General features: G+C 43.6%; 3 protein-coding genes across 3 annotated transcripts; all 3 read right to left on the bottom strand.

Moving 5' to 3' along the window:
• Positions 1–470: 470 nt before the first annotated feature.
• LOC128461800 (homeobox protein Hox-A7-like) lies at positions 471–1,979 on the bottom strand. The gene is made up of 2 exons (XM_053446915.1): positions 1,616–1,979; positions 471–787 (listed from the first exon to the last, which is right to left on the bottom strand). The coding sequence occupies exons 1-2, from the start codon at positions 1,977–1,979 to the stop codon at positions 471–473; spliced, it is 681 nt and encodes a 226-aa protein (XP_053302890.1).
• A 3,912-nt stretch (positions 1,980–5,891) lies between these two features.
• On the bottom strand, positions 5,892–7,063 carry hoxa9a (homeobox A9a). The gene is made up of 2 exons (XM_053447450.1): positions 6,514–7,063; positions 5,892–6,133 (listed from the first exon to the last, which is right to left on the bottom strand). The coding sequence occupies exons 1-2, from the start codon at positions 7,061–7,063 to the stop codon at positions 5,892–5,894; spliced, it is 792 nt and encodes a 263-aa protein (XP_053303425.1).
• A 4,468-nt stretch (positions 7,064–11,531) lies between these two features.
• LOC128461828 (homeobox protein Hox-A10) lies at positions 11,532–13,610 on the bottom strand. Its single transcript, XM_053446959.1, has 2 exons — positions 12,749–13,610; positions 11,532–11,806 (listed from the first exon to the last, which is right to left on the bottom strand). Exons 1-2 carry the CDS (start codon positions 13,608–13,610, stop codon positions 11,532–11,534), a joined length of 1,137 nt encoding a protein of 378 aa, XP_053302934.1.
• Positions 13,611–15,644: the final 2,034 nt, after the last annotated feature.

Genomic DNA, 15,644 nt, shown 5'->3' with positions numbered 1-15,644 from the left:
TTTGTTCCCTTTAGAATCAGAACCGCGAGTAGAGAGGGAAAAAATACTGGAGTAGGTAGCTTCGATTAATTTACAATACATTTCCACATTGTTTTGAATTCTTCAGTGTTTTTGTTACGAGCTGGTAGAAACTGGGTAGTATTTAGTTGAAGGAATGTTGATTCAGTAGCATAATCATGTTAATTTTTACGCACGTACTGCGCATAGAAAAATAGAGTTTAAATAGGTAGTTTAACGTCGCTCTTTCATGCGGAGTCTCTTTAAAAGCATTTTCGGTGTAAATATGAAATGCCGATCTTACACAGTTTACTGTTAAATTTTATTACAGAATGACCCTAAGCTGTCATTCAATTAATGAGCTTGTGAAGCTGCAGTGAATGAATGGTGCCTCTGTTCGGTTCCTAACTCATATTCAACACTGTGTTTCTTTCATTCACGCTCGGATTTTTTTTTAATTTCTGTCTCATTCTTTACTTTGCAGCCGTTTCTGACTCCGGCCCCGCGGGGGCCCTGGTCTCTTCGGTTTCGCCCCCCCCGGCCTCGCACACAGCCTGGGTGTCGCTGTCGTTTTCCGCCGGGTTTGGCACCGCTTCGCCCTTGTTGTCCTTCTTCCACTTCATCCTGCGGTTCTGGAACCAGATTTTGATCTGTCTCTCTGACAGACAGAGGGCATGGGCTATCTCGATCCTCCGCCTGCGGGTCAGGTAGCGGTTGAAGTGGAACTCCTTCTCCAGCTCCAGGGTCTGGTACCGGGAATAGGTCTGTCGCCCACGCTTACGAGTTGGGTCTGTGGAAAACAAGATAAGACGCATGAGCTGTGACTTTTTTTTTATCAATGAATAAATTGTTAAATAAAGTGGTATTAAATGATAATAAAAACATCGAGTCTCGTTAATTTGTGATTATTTGTGAAATTAATTGTGGCTCATATTTTACGCACGCATTAATCAGTAGGGGAGAGGATTTTCTGCTTCTCAGCATCTGTTTAGAGTAGTCATGCTGGGGGTGTTTGGCTTATGCCTCCTTTGATACTCTGCATGCCTTTCCAATTAAAAGCCAGTAATGTTGTGTACACCGAAGGAGCCATGAGTAATTAGATTACAAGCCCAACACCTCCTCAAAATCATAACAAATGTCTGTGTTTCAAAGTGGACCGCATTTTAAATCCACCTGACTTCTTTATGTGGCCGATAGTACTGGTGCATATTGATCCAGCAATGTACGAGCGAGTTTCAGAAAACACCACGAGCCTCTGCAGTGCAGACCCAATTAGAAAGGAGCTGCAGAGTGCAGGGGGAACTGATTTACACAACAGGCCGGTCTTTTTTACAACCACAAAGGGGAGAAGAGGCTATAAGAGTAATAGGAGTGCAGAGAAACCCCCCAGCGGCAAGGTCTCTGCGTACTGAACACACAGAAGCGCTGGCCAAATGAATTTATGGCTGCAGAACTCATTAGTTGCGTAATAAAAGTTTTACGATTCTTTCCATGCAACACCAATGGCTTCACGAAATTAATTGAACCGCTAACGGCCAGTGTAAGTATCCCAACGCTTTGTGAAAGCATTGACCCGAGGGTTCAGAAACGGCACGCATTAGACAGAATCAGGACGTACCTGATGATCTCATCCAGGGGTACATCCGGTAGTGTTTGTCCGGCGGAGAGGTGAGGGGTCCCAGCCCCGGATTGCAGGCGCCCTCGGTGAATATGCGGCTCTGGTCAAACGGGCTGCAGTGCAGTGTGTGCGCATCGTGCACCTGGCTGTAGCCCGAGGTAAACACGGGGCGGCCCTGGTATACTGCATTATTGACGCTGTAAACTCCAGACAGGGACGGTGTGAGCGCAATGGCCGCAGCACTTCGAGCAGAGCCATAGTCCTCTCCACTGGATCCAGCACGACAAGAAGCCCGTTCCGCGTTCGGAAACAGAGCCGCCGCCGTATACGCGCTAAGAAGACCATCCACATAATAAGAACTCATATTTTTTTCCCTCTCTGATGTGTTGGCCCAGAATCCTCAGTGTCGTTTTTACGAGGTAGCGTGATATATGACAGCAATACACACTAGATTTACACCAAACCCCATTTTTGCTCTGGACCAAAAGAACTCACCACGTGACCCAGGCCTGGCCAGCTCCCAGCCAATCAGCGGACAGAGACGGATTTCATGATGGCGCAGCACTGCAGCATGGGATTAACACTTCACACACAAACACACACGAGAGAAATTCACACAATCCCACTGATCAAAAGGTGATTTGCGTTATTTAAGGTCTTGGATTTAGTTTACCTTTCTCAACGGCGCTTTACAGCCAATCAACAATACAAAAGCTTTAAATTTAGTTGTAATGACATTATTATAATACAATACTCAAGATAAACATAACACACTGACTGACAATTTGTCCTAATATCCATTATTATAAATTGAATAAATAAATTAGCTTTTTACAATTCCAATTTTGATTGGATTATGTTGCTTTTAAAAACACGTACTCGTGCCTTTACGCATGAAACTGCATTTTGACTATTGATGCACGATATTAACAACGCAAATAGTTCATGCTATATAGAAAACACGCTGCGTATTTGTAATAGGTTGCAATTATTTGAATTTCCAGATATTTCGATTTTAACAGTGAACATTTTGCAGACATATAAAAAGGTTATTTTGCTACAAGAGCTATAACTAATTTATTAGTAGTTGTAGTACTAGTAGTATTGCTATTATTATGCTGGGTCATAAATTATAGTGTTAAAAAATATATAATTGCAATACACAGAATAAAAATAAAGAAAGCCAGAATTACGTAGAGAAAATCATCATGATCGTTATTATTATTGTTGGTATTTATGATTTATTGCCATTACTATTACTGTCAGGATTATTATTATTATTATTATCATAACTAGGTTAATACTGTAATTTTGTTATTGCCTGTATTAATATATAATATACATTTGCAACGCTAGTTGTTAATATAGACTATTGGTAAACATTGTGACTGTAAAATATCAACGTATTCAACAGGAATAAATGCACAGAGGGAAAATGCTCCAGATTACTTGGTAGTATTTATAACCATTTTAATAAACAGGGTCATTTGTTTTAAGATTGTTTACGTCTATAAAACCATTGTAAAACCTCCCATAGAGAAAGACCGCGGTGAAGAGAGAAGCTACTATTTGAGAACAAAGTGAGTGAGCGTCATAACGCCTGTTACAGTCTCCTTTCTCTGCAGATGTGTGAAATTATTTGGACCCTTAAAATGTTACAACAGTTTGTTCGCCAGGGCAGGTTCATTTGAGAGCAGCGTTCAAAGTAGTGTGTGTGTGTGTGTGTGTGTGTGTATGTGTGTGTGTGTGTCTGTGTGTCTGTGTGTCTGTGTGTTTATGTGGTTGTGTGTATGGGTGTGTGTGTTGTTGTGGAACAGTGTCGCCACTCCCTGGTGACTGGGTGGAACTACACATGGTAGGGATGCAGAAATGTTTTTGTCATTTGCTGCAATCAGGCAGAAAATACAAGATTTTACGCAAGGAAATTGTCGTTATACGTGACTTGTTTTTTGCAGTTGTTATTTTATGCAAAGCATTGTGTCTTAACAGACTGATGCATCTATATTTTGATAGAAGCATCTATATTAAGCCTTTAACTGTGTATGGATCTAGCTGCATGGCTTTATTGCTCCTTCTCCTCAAGCAGCAGAGGAGCAGAGGGCGGAAGGTTCCCAGGTATAGGAACAAAGGATCTCTCCAAATGACCGTGAGTCCTACGCGTCCCCGTCGGGGAGAATCCAATAAAGCTGATCATTTCCGCTCGGCCTTTTGTCCACGGCGCAGTCCCACAGAAAGAGAAGAAGAAAACAAATGGGTGCCATTCTGGAAACGGCCTAATTGTGGCTGGATGGCAATAAAACCATTAAAACTGGAATGCCAGACAGTGCAGCAGACCAGGCGTTTTATTGCACTGTCTCTGGACGAGTCTTTGAAGTTTGGGTCCATCTGCGTTTCCTAACGCGTCACAACAGCACCTCAGTTGTGCCAAAGTCCGACTTAAATTCTAACTACAACAATATACGCGTCTACGTCCGTCTCGGTGGGACCTTTAATGTGAACAAGAACAGAGCTGTGACTTTGCAGCTCCAGGTGACGCCACATTTGCTCACTTCTCGTAACCTATATACGTTACATGTCTTAGTGCCAAATATTTCCCCCAACATGCAGGGACTTGAAGCAACATTACGCAGGGAGGCCATATTTTAAAACTAGACGTATTGAGCTCTTCTTGAAAACCCTTTGATTATCTATTTGATGTAATCTTTTCAACAAGACAAAAATGAACCTAAATGTGTAATCCATCACACTCTTTGACAATGGGCTTGTTCATACTGTTGGATCCGGTTATGGAGGTGGCTCTAGGTTCAGGCTGAGAGCCTGTGTCATATGTGAGCTGAGCAAAGGCACATCGGCTGCATTATTTTGGGCTTCAGCTGTCGAAGCCCTCGATGTCTTTTTTTGTTTTGTGTCCTCTCGCCTCGCAGCGCTTTGCACCCCATAAAAGGTTATAGCGGTAATTGTCTTTTATGGCTGTATACAGCTAACAACATCCTCTGCCAAGACGCAGCTCTGTCCCCTGTCCAGAAAGACACACACGGATTTTCACTTACACGTGTGTGCATTTTGATTCGTGTGTGTGTGGGGGGGTGGGTATGTGTGGGAGTGTGTGTGTGTGTGTGTGTGTGTGTGTGTGTGTGTGTGTGTGTGTGAGTGTGAGTGTGTCCTACAAATTGAAATACCTGCATATACTTATTAAAATGAGTAAAATGTGAATTTGCACTGTATATTCAAGTATCCAAATATCCTTAATTTGCACTACGAATTTTCGCGTGTGTGTTGACAGCGTTAACCTTGATAATTTTTTGCAATGCAAACTAGCAGCCATAGATTATTTCTGCGCAGCAAACATTCGTGAATCCTGAGGTACACCACTATAATCCTTTTCGATATGCGGTCAGAATGAAATAAGAGTGTAAAGTGCATGCTTTCGCAGATATAATTTGTTTTATTTAATAAATAAAGTACAAATTACATTTGTGAACCAAAATTCAGACGGTCAGCAGACCGTGAGGTATTCAATAAGTAGCCTACAGTGTTTTTATTCCATTTTTCTCTCATTAACAGTACGTTCTTTCAAAATGTTACTCCCTGAAATTCTGACATTGTTCAGTATCTAATGCAAGCAAATCTATTATAATCCACCATCGGTCGGGAAAACGTATTGTAGGTAGTTGAAGGACATATAGGTAGTCAATATACTGTCGTGTAATTTAGCTTCTACATCATGTTTTAACCTATGAGCATTTCAAAGAGGTTTGTGAGGTTGATGCACCTATACTTCAAAATGCGATGAGTCTGGCTGTTCTACGGGTCCAATGTTAGATTCATGGTCATCAGTCATAGTTCTATAGCAGTAAGGGAGAAACAATAAAATTAACACAGTTTCTTTACAAGCTAGACGCTCAAGTGACTCAGAGATAGACAACAAATAGCCTATAGCTACAAACACACAGCTAGAAACATCCATACACAAACAAGCACAGGGACCAGTCCATCTAATACACGTTAACGAGGTATTAATAAAAAAATATCAACATAAGAAAGGAACAAATGAAAAAATAAACGAGTGGGCACTGTTAAAATTGTGCAATATAAAGGTAGTCGCAGCAAAATGAAGCCCAACATGCTTTTTTTAATAAGACATTTAAGCCTAATAGCTTCTGTTATATAGAACAATAAGACAATGATGTTTAGAAACAAGGTCCAGCAGAGTTAAGAGCTTCCACACAGAAAAGCTCATCAGCCTTAATACTGTTTTTCTGTCTATACGGTTCAGTCACCCGTCTTTCGGTAGGCCGTCTTTATTAAACTTCTTCATCTTCATCCTGCGGTTCTGGAACCAGATTTTAACCTGTCTCTCGGTGAGGTTTAGCTGCCTCGCCACCTCGTACCTACGGTCCCTGGTCAGGTAGGTGTTAAAGAGGAACTCTTTCTCCAGCTCCAGGATCTGATGCTTGGAGTACGGACAGCGTTTTTTTCTCGTGGCACTCGCGTGGAGCCAGTTGGACACTGGGTTATCTGGAAAGAGTGGGGTGCGACAGTGGGTGTGAGGGCCCAGTACTACGTGTCCAAATAATAATAATAATAATAATAATAAACACATCACTCATAATTTGGCGCAGGAGAACATAATCATTCCAATAATATACTGTTGAGGAGAGTGACAAGACAAACGCAGCTACATCCAAATAAAAGCTCCTCCTCATTTCTCTCTGTCCACGTTCACTTTAAAAGCTGCGAAAGGTTAATATAGCAATGGGAGACCTCGGCCATTAACAGCCCCCATAAGGAAATGGCACGTTCAGAGTCAGACGCGCACCCCCATCACGCACCCATCCTCTGTTCTTTATGCTGTTAAAAAATATTATGAGCACAAAAAGGGCTGTGCAGCGACTTACTTGGATCGAGGATGGGTTTCTCTTCGACCGCTTCCACGCTCATGTCCCCAGTCTGGCCAGAGAGCGCGTCCTTCTCCACCGGTGATGTCGTCGCCAGAGTGCCGTTCGCGTAATCGGAGAGCAGCAGCGCGGTGTGGGAGCCCGGCAGCGCTCCCTCAGCCCGCGTCCCCAGACCCTCCGGTTTGATTCCGTAGTGATGGGTGGTCGGTAATCCGGTCATGGGCAGGGAACCGGACATGGGCTCCAGCATCCACGACTGATATCGCCCGTCCGAATCGGCGCCAACCGGGCCCTGGGGGTGCCCATAGTGGTGATGGTAAACAGAGGTTCCCGGGAACTGCGCCGGGACGTGGCTCCACGGCGGCCCGAACACCGGAGGCTTGGACGGGAAGGTGCAAGTCCCGAGCTCGCCGTGGTCGCCGATGGAGGCGGGCTGCCTGCCATGCTGGAGCCCAGGACCGGAGGAGTACCTCGGCACGGAGACCTCCTCGCTCTCGGGCAGAATGAGGGAATCGACGTAGTAACTAGTCAGCGTTCCGGATGTCGACATGGCAGAGAAATTATACTTTCACATGTACGCAGTCATTCAGCAGATACATGCAAAAGTAAAAAAAAAACGCGCACACACACACCGCACACACATACACACGCAGTAAACCCAGCCTCACAAAATAACAATGTGGAGAAATCAAGTAGCAACTTGGCCCCACAGAGAACTACAGTGGGCTAGTAATGGGGAGACAGGCTGCCACGCCATTGGGCAGCACACACACGTGATCATAAAGGCTGAACAATAAAGGATAAATCAATCCCTATGGCCATTAAATACTCACCCGCTCTCCTATAACCACCTCCAGTTTTAAAGATAAGAAATATCCAGATATGAGTGAGAACTGGGATCTGTGGGATGTACAATTTTGAATCACCGAGAAATTAAAAAAAATGAAAAAATCTCTCAGCCTCTCAGCCACTTGGTCCTGGTGAAATCTCCTCTATCCAAAATGATACAGTGCGTGTTTTTGGGAGGCTTATTTTACGAGGTATTTTATAGGCCACGTAAGCACCCTACCACTGCTGCTCACCAAAAACACATTTTAAACGCCACCGTATTAAAAACATGAAGCTCAAACAGCGTCTGGATCTCGAACCACGTCCATACAAATTACATTTTTATTTACTTTGCTGCGTTTCGGCTTCTTCGGATATCCTTCAATGCCCGTACTTTTACGCTTCAAATATCGAACCTACTTTATAGAGAAAAACACCACAATTCTTATTTTACCCTTTGCCAAAATAGTTATTTTCACTTTTCAACATTTTCCTACAGCGGATATTTTGGGTAGTTTGGTAGTTTAGCGTAAAAGCGTTAAAAGCCAAACACTTTCATTCTCATCACGTGGCCATACTCTTCTACAATAACCGCATTTGGTGATTTCTTTTAGTGATATTGCACATCACTGTATGAACTAGAACTATACATCTCTAAGATCTAAACATCCACATTATAGCACACATTCATGTTATATCCAAAGGTGCAGGACTGTGATCCCACAGTTGGAAAATAAACAAACATGGACTAGTTTTTATGAATTGGAAAAGATTTTAATTTGGAATTTGTCATGATTTTAACACGAAAAAAGGAGGAGTATTTTATTTACAATTTGCAGTTTCTGACTTAACGACATACATATAACAACGTGGTTACAACTAGTGTTAAAACACTTGTTAACATATATTTTCTAATTAAATAAATTACTGGAAAGCCTGTAAGTGCGTAATATAAAATATAAAGTAACATTTGTGATATAAAATAGCTACAACAATGGAAAATAAAAGGATATTGAATATTACATTTTAAAACAGGCAAATAAAACTGAATAAATTCGGTGAATACGTCTATATTTTAGAAAGCCGCTGAATTGAATCGCACAGAGCAGAAACATTTCTTAAATATATTAGAGGTATTCGACGTGACACATTTTTCGTGGTTTAAGCCGCGGAATATTTGCACCGCCGTTTTCACTTGCATTTGGCCTTTATGTCGGTATCGTCACTGCCATTAACAAATGAAGTGTAATGCGCGCTAGCAGCCGGTGCTTTGGTGTAACGTTACACCTAAATACAGCGAAGGCGTAATGTGGTGTTTGTGGTTTGCTCCTGTTAAAATGAGCTAAATGGTGCGAGGGGTGATAAACAACAAGACACACGAGCGCGATTACTCAATCAATGGAATAAATGCGCAAAGGAGCGGGATGAAACATGCCCGCTACTACATTCAAAGAAAATATATAAACACATAAACATTAACTTTAAACCAACGCGCAAATGGCTCCAAAATATGTTGTCAAATATGCATATTGTGTTTTAAATGGTAGCAATAATATTCACACTAAAGGAGACTTAATGTGTGTTTCAGAAAAACTGCAATAACCATCTGATTTCAAAGGGGGTGGCTTTGTGCGTAAATGCGCATTATATCCTAAACTTATATGAGCCCACATTGAATATATGCAAAGCGGCATCTCCTCACATGTTACCCTGTGTGTTTTATTTATTACCAGCAAATAAACGAAGGGCTTGGCCAACACCCCACAAGGCCACAGGCAATTCAACACTCAGGAATTTTCTCTTCTCTGCAGCTCTTCCTATTGCATTTTAGCAAAGGAAAACAAAACAAGGTGTCCAAAATGTGCACTCGCATTGCAGGCTCCTCACCTCACTACCTGCACGTTATTTGTCCAGCAGACATCAAACAAGCCGTGGGGGGAAAGGAACGGCTGTGCGTCTATTCGTGCACTAAAACTTAGAATAGTCAAACACCTTTGGAGCAGGAAAAGACGCCACTGTGCCAATGGCTCTTAGGCTGTAAACCTAAATCAGTGTGTTTTTTTCACTCGGTTTACCGCAGGGGCTATTTACTTCTTTTGCCTCCGCAGATAACAGCCTGTCTGGCGGATCTAAATGTCGCCATAAAGCCCTTCCCCTCCTTTTGTCTGAGCCACTATTGCGCAGCGGAAGCATCCGGTCCCATTGCCCACGGAGGTCGCTGTTGCCTCATTCACCTTACCCTTCCCCTCCACTGCAGTGGTCGTAACCGAGGCCTTGTCTGGCGTGTCTGCGTCACTACTACTCACGGAAAACACTCACGGCTTTAGCCTTTAATTCCAAGTCCACGACGCATACCGCAGCCCAGCTTTGATCAGGTTTGAAATTCAGCACACATGGGCCGCTCGGCTCGCTTCAAAACGACAAAACACATGGAGAACTATAGAGGACACAACAGGAGACAGGTTAAAGAATATACACAACAGCCAGCCACCCCTCCCCGATTTATGAGCCGGGCAGGTTTGCGACATGCTTCCAAATCACCTCTGCACAATGTTCCACAAACCCAATCATCTTTATGTCCCCGGTTTGCTTCCCCCCTTGGTTTCGATGCATGTAACTGGGGCAGTGAAGACAGTGTCATGTTGCAGAGTTAGAAATGGACCCCAACAACATGAAACTACCTAAACCACTCGACAGTCGATCCGGGCCTCAAGTGGAAACCCAATCATCCCATTGGTAATGCACCGTGGTCGTCGGTTCCGTCATTGAGCGTCCACAAATGCGTCTGTGCTGAGAAAGTGCAAGTGTGTGGCACAACACTAAAGGGAAGCCGCTGTAACAAGGCACACAAATAGACAATTGTCACAATGAAGAATGCACTTACCATCTCCCAGAAGCGTTAATCCTACTATTCCGAATTAAGCAGAAGGTAATGTTCCATCCACATTGCGCATCTGTACAGTAAAGATTTCTAGCAGAGAGCCGGGCCTCCTCTCCGTCTGAGAGGCTCTCCCACGACTGAAGCTGCTCTTAGAGGAGAGGGAGAAACCTCATATACCAGCCAGTCATAAAACTCTACAATAGCCGGCTGGGCATGCAGCTAGACGGCTTATAGCCTAATATCTTAATTATTTCCGATGGCCATTACGTTTGCCCCTGAGAACCTGTCTGAGCTGGTTCACAAAACAACTCCCATCCCCTGTGTTGGGGTACGTATTCTTTTTTGACATTTGAATTTCAAAACAAAGCATTTAAAACTTGTAAATAGAAACCCGCTCCACGCTAGAAAAATGCATCAGTTACTCCTTAATGCGAGCTGATAATTTATTAAGCATTACACAAAAACACGATGTCATATGTACACAGAAATATACAGTAAAAACAGTTCTCCTTCACTTTACGCACCGTTTTTTGTGTGTAAACGTCAACGTGATTAAAGATTCAGTTTATACATTTAGCTCATACGTAGAATAGTTCTATATCATGGTGGACTACATCTAATGGCCATGATGAATTACTCTTTCCTGGGTGATACATGGGTATTATATTCCAGAGTGGTTCAAAATAAATTCTCAAAATAATAAGGCAACTTTATATCATGCAATTCCAATTGAAATAAAATAAATTCATAATTGTTTGACTAAATTTGGGGGAAAGTGTTATTGTTCAGCGGTGGGGGAGAAAGTGGACAAATCAAACACTTCCACAGTGTGTGCTTGTGTGTGTGTGTGTGCGTGTGTGTGTGTGTGTGTGTGTGTGTGTGTGTGTGTGTGTGTGTGTGTGTGTGTGTGTGTGTGTGTGTGTGTGTGTGTGTGTGTGTGTGTGTGCGTGTGGTTCAACTGCATAGATTCAATTCCACTGACGACACAATCCAAACATACGACAGAAGTGACAGATACGTGTCGACGATACAAAAAAACACAACATCAGAAAACAATCAGATGGTACCTCATACATTTTTTTTAAACATTCGTATTTTCTCAGTAGCTCACAGAGGACGATGCACTGACATTACGCGTGTCTGGGGAAAAAAAAGAAAGTTGTAACCCCACAGTACAAAACGAGTCATGTGGACAAGTGGTGAGGGGAGATGGAGAAGTGGAGATTTTTTTTTGGGGGGGGGGGGTTGTTTTGTTTTGGGATTTCACCAATTCTTGCCTCTGTTTCATTGTGATCACGTTCTTGGTTCATCACGAAAATCCGTAGTTGGAGGTGAGCTCCCGGATACGGTTCTCCCGCGTCATTTTCTTCAGTTTCATCCTGCGGTTCTGGAACCAGATTTTAACCTGTCTGTCCGTCAGGTGGACGCCTTTACTGATCTCTAGGCGGCGCTCTCGGGTCAGGTACATGTTGAAGAGGAACTCTTTCTCCAGCTCCAGTGTCTGGTGCTTGGTATATGGGCAGCGCTTCTTCCGGCCACTCTTCGCCGTCAGCCAGTTGGCCACGTTTTCACTTTTTTTGTCTCCTAAAGAAAATGGCAGATATATATACATGGTTTTACGCACTGCAACATGAGGCACTGCGGCGTGTGATGGTGTGTGTGCGTGTGTAGATTCTGTCTATGCGTGTGTGTGTGACTGTGTGCGTGTGTGTGTGTGTGTGTGTGTGTGTGTGTGTGTGTGTGTGTGTGTGTGTGTGTGTGTGTGTGTGTGTGTGTGTGATTGTGGAGGGGAAACAGAGGCAGCCTCTCAACATCTGGGAGTGTATGTGTGTGTCTATCTTTATATTATGAAGATATTACAGTAACCCACGAATTCTGTCTGTGTGTGGAATTGTGTGCATGTGGGTGTGTGTGTTATGCGTATAGTATGCCCTCTTTGTTAGACACACTAGACTTCTAATTAAAACGGGACCAACTGTAATTGCAAAATATAACATTGCATATACATCATTGTACATCGGTTGTCCAGTTAAATATTAACAATATATTTCACAAAAAAAAGTAAGCTTATGGAAACATGGCACAAAAAGACTATGTTGGCCTGCGCGAAAACATGTAAGCCTGTTTTGTGTATTTTACGCAGCGGTCAAGAGACACTGGATTCATGATGTTTAATATTGTACTATATCATTAAATACAATTAAAAAATAACCTATTTTTGTCATAGGACACGGTACGACGGAATAACTCAAACCACGTCCAGCTTTCAAGCTAAGGTTGTTACGCATCAAATGTTGGCGCGTTTTAATGCACAAATGTATTGCATTGATACCACAGATAGTTGTATTTATGAAGGCACGACAGAATAATCTATACAAATCTATATTTTTCGGAGCTGTCTTACTCCTGCAGCCTAAACAGTAGAATACAACTTGACAGGTACAATTAAAAAAGAGTGTCTACCTGCACTACCTGCATGCAAACTAACCCCAGTGCAGGACCACACCTATGATGAAATGGGATTACCTTTAGTGGTCTTTGCTGGTCTCTCTTTGTCATTCACCTCCGCCTCGTCTGCTGAGGACGCCTCTGCATCCGAGGACTCTCTTGTCTCCTCGGCCCCCGGTGCAGCGTGGGGCTGCACGTCTGCTTTCGCCGAGGACACGGGCTCCTCGGTTCTCCGTTCTTCCAGCGCCGTGGCTGGGGCAGCAGTCGAGGTTGGTGGCGTGTGGAAACGAGCAGTAGCAGTGGGGTGTAAGCCAAAATGGGAATGGGAAGGGTTCGGTTGGGGGCCGTTGGTGTTGTAAAGTTTATGAGAATGTGCGTGCGTCTGAGACAAGCGGAAGTAGCCCGGCACAGGCACTGAGCCCCCGCCGCCGCCATCAGTAACTGTACAAGAACTCGAGCCGAGTCCGGCTGAAGTCAATCTCGAATAGGTCAGATCTTCGGCGGTTGAGGCTTTAGGGCACTTCGGCTGCTCGTACAGACAGTAGGTGCTCTCTTCCTTAATGTTCTGCGGGAACGAGCAGGGCGCGACCTGGGGACCTACCGGGTGATCTTGATCCATTCGACATGACCTCTGCGCGTCCATCCACATCTCCATGCTGGACATATACGCACCTGAGGCTGAAACCATATTCTGGGCGCCCAGCTCGCTCCGCTTACCCATACCTGGGAAGTATCCATAGTTGTGTAGTCCGTAAGGCACTTCTGTAGCAGTGCTATGAGGCACGCACACCGCGCTCCCGGTGTAGTGACCTCCGCCGCTGTCCGTGCGGCCACTGATCAGAGAATCTACTAAAAAGGCATTTCCTGACGGGCTGTCCGAACATGACATTATTGTGGTGTATTTTGGCGAAGGGAGAAGATAGCCCTTTCTGGCTGACATTTCTTGTACAAAACATGTTGGATATGATTAGCGGCACCCCCCTCTCCGCCGTGCGGACCGTAAAACCAATGGAAACGCTGGAAGATGGGCAGTCCCTCCCACTCCGAGGCTACGTAGCAGCCGAAGCGATATCCATCATGGAGCTGAGGCAGAGAAAGGAGACAGCGCAGCAATCAGTATTTTCACTCACCTCGCTTTAATGCACCACCATTAGCACATACAGAGGGACAGGGGGTCTAACACGTCGCTAAGTTTGAAACTAAACATCTTAATGAAAACTTTGCCATTCATGGAAGCATTCTTTAACGAAACCAGCACACAAATATCAGCTGCGCAAGACGCCAGGATGATGTCTGGAGCAGTGATTGTCCCTATAGGTGCAAATCAATACCACAGAGCTCAATAGTGGATGTAACAGTAAGAAGCATCGCATTTCTAAAACCCATGTGCTGATGTATGAGTGGCTGTCATTAACTTGTAAACATAAAGCTACACACAGCAACAATTCCCTTTCGCCACAGTACACACACTGCTTCATATGAGGTAGATGTGGCCTTAAGGTGGCAAATCAAGTTTCAAAGTTTAGGGGCTGCTGAAACCCACCAACAAAGACATCAAATAACAAAGCCATCGGACTTAGCGGCCATAAAGTGTTTTGAACTGCAGAGGAAATTCGCCTTTGGCAACATCACTGGGTGAAAAAACCGGTGCATCCTTTTAGCCTGAAGACAGTGACTTCTTCCGCACTAAAAACAAATATGTTGAGACCAAGGCGGCCCGGAGGAAGGTAGCGGCTGACATCCAAGACACAGTTTCCCACTTTTTCACCCTCCGATATTGATTCACCTATTTTCCTCAGGCACTGTCATCGCTAATAATATCAAGTTTGCTTTACCTGTACTATTTTTTTCAAGCAAAAATATTACATTGCGTCAAACAGACGTGATTAAACTATTAATTTAGACTAATGTTGAATCAAATCAAATTCCCGGACTACAGCGAAGATATTCCCGTGCGCAGACAAAGACAGAGCATTTCCTCGTCACAAGTTACAGCAATTCAATTTAGATTAAAGGAAATTCCTTTATGCTGTACAGAAAAATAATTAATTCAATATATGAGGAATTATTGCTTCCTTAAAACGCAGCCTGAATTTACTTCCTGAGAGAAAACGATTGCTCTTTAGGAGCATGTATTACGCACTAGATGTATCTTTGATTAAGAGAATTAACAAGGGTATAATACATATTTTTGCAGTTCATAATAAGATTTTGTATTAAAGTAGTTATGTATTGGTAATGTGTGTATTTTGTGGGCATTTCTGTGCCTGATCCGGGCCATTCCCAGCCGAAGCCATTACACACAACATCAAAACAAGGGCAAACTTGCATAGTCCTTGGTCGAATTGGATTAACAGCAAAAATACAATTTCGTTTTGCCGCTGCATTAATTTATATTCCACATAAAACATCAGATAATAGCAACTGCGTCCAGTGTGCCAATTTACATTTTGGGTGGAAACTGCTGAAATATTGATCAGGCCGTTGCTGAGCCGCCACCCTGCGCCACAGCTAAGCAGACATAAAGCTTGCACATACAAGTCACCCTGTCGGTCCAATTTGGGGCAATAAGGGCCACAATAAAACTCTCCTTCCATCTCGTAGTGTCCTTGGACATGTGCACTCGATTGCTCTCTCCAGGTTGAAGTTAATCTTGGCCAGCTTTGCCATTACCAGGCCCAGGTGGCCACGAGCCCCCCGGGTGTATTTGCAGCCGGTTGTAGCAGAAATGAGCAAATTTGGGAGAAATTCATAAATTGCGCCCATTTAGGTTTTAAAACGTTCCACCATTGACAGCTCATTTATGTACACTCGCTTAGACCATAGCGCGTCGACGGTGGACATTTGTCAATCCCTGCTGCTCAAAAACGCACATATTTCAAATGGCTTAAATGACTGCTTGCGCCTATGGTTATTTATGTGTGTCCGACTGTAGTACAATAACCCGTTTAAAAAGCAAAATGATATATTAGGG

The sequence above is a fragment of the Pleuronectes platessa genome, chromosome 18 (assembly GCF_947347685.1).
Source record: "Pleuronectes platessa chromosome 18, fPlePla1.1, whole genome shotgun sequence".
Lineage (NCBI taxonomy): Eukaryota > Metazoa > Chordata > Actinopteri > Pleuronectiformes > Pleuronectidae > Pleuronectes > Pleuronectes platessa.
Note: the sequence above shows the minus strand (reverse complement) of the source record. Positions and strands in the feature narration are given on the sequence as shown.

What these genes read in the sequence shown, in the direction of transcription:
- LOC128461828 (XM_053446959.1), bottom strand. Translation starts at nt 13,610, where the DNA reads ATGTCAGCCAGAAAGGGCTATCTTCTCCCTTCGCCAAAATACACCACA. An exon ending in ACCAGCAAAGACCACTAAAG is followed by an intron (nt 11,807 to 12,748) that starts GTAATCCCATTT and finishes CATTTTCTTTAG; the next exon opens with GAGACAAAAAAAGTGAAAAC.
- LOC128461800 (XM_053446915.1), bottom strand. Translation starts at nt 1,979, where the DNA reads ATGAGTTCTTATTATGTGGATGGTCTTCTTAGCGCGTATACGGCGGCG. An exon ending in CCCCTGGATGAGATCATCAG is followed by an intron (nt 788 to 1,615) that starts GTACGTCCTGAT and finishes TGTTTTCCACAG; the next exon opens with ACCCAACTCGTAAGCGTGGG.
- hoxa9a (XM_053447450.1), bottom strand. Translation starts at nt 7,063, where the DNA reads ATGTCGACATCCGGAACGCTGACTAGTTACTACGTCGATTCCCTCATT. An exon ending in GAAACCCATCCTCGATCCAA is followed by an intron (nt 6,134 to 6,513) that starts GTAAGTCGCTGC and finishes CACTCTTTCCAG; the next exon opens with ATAACCCAGTGTCCAACTGG.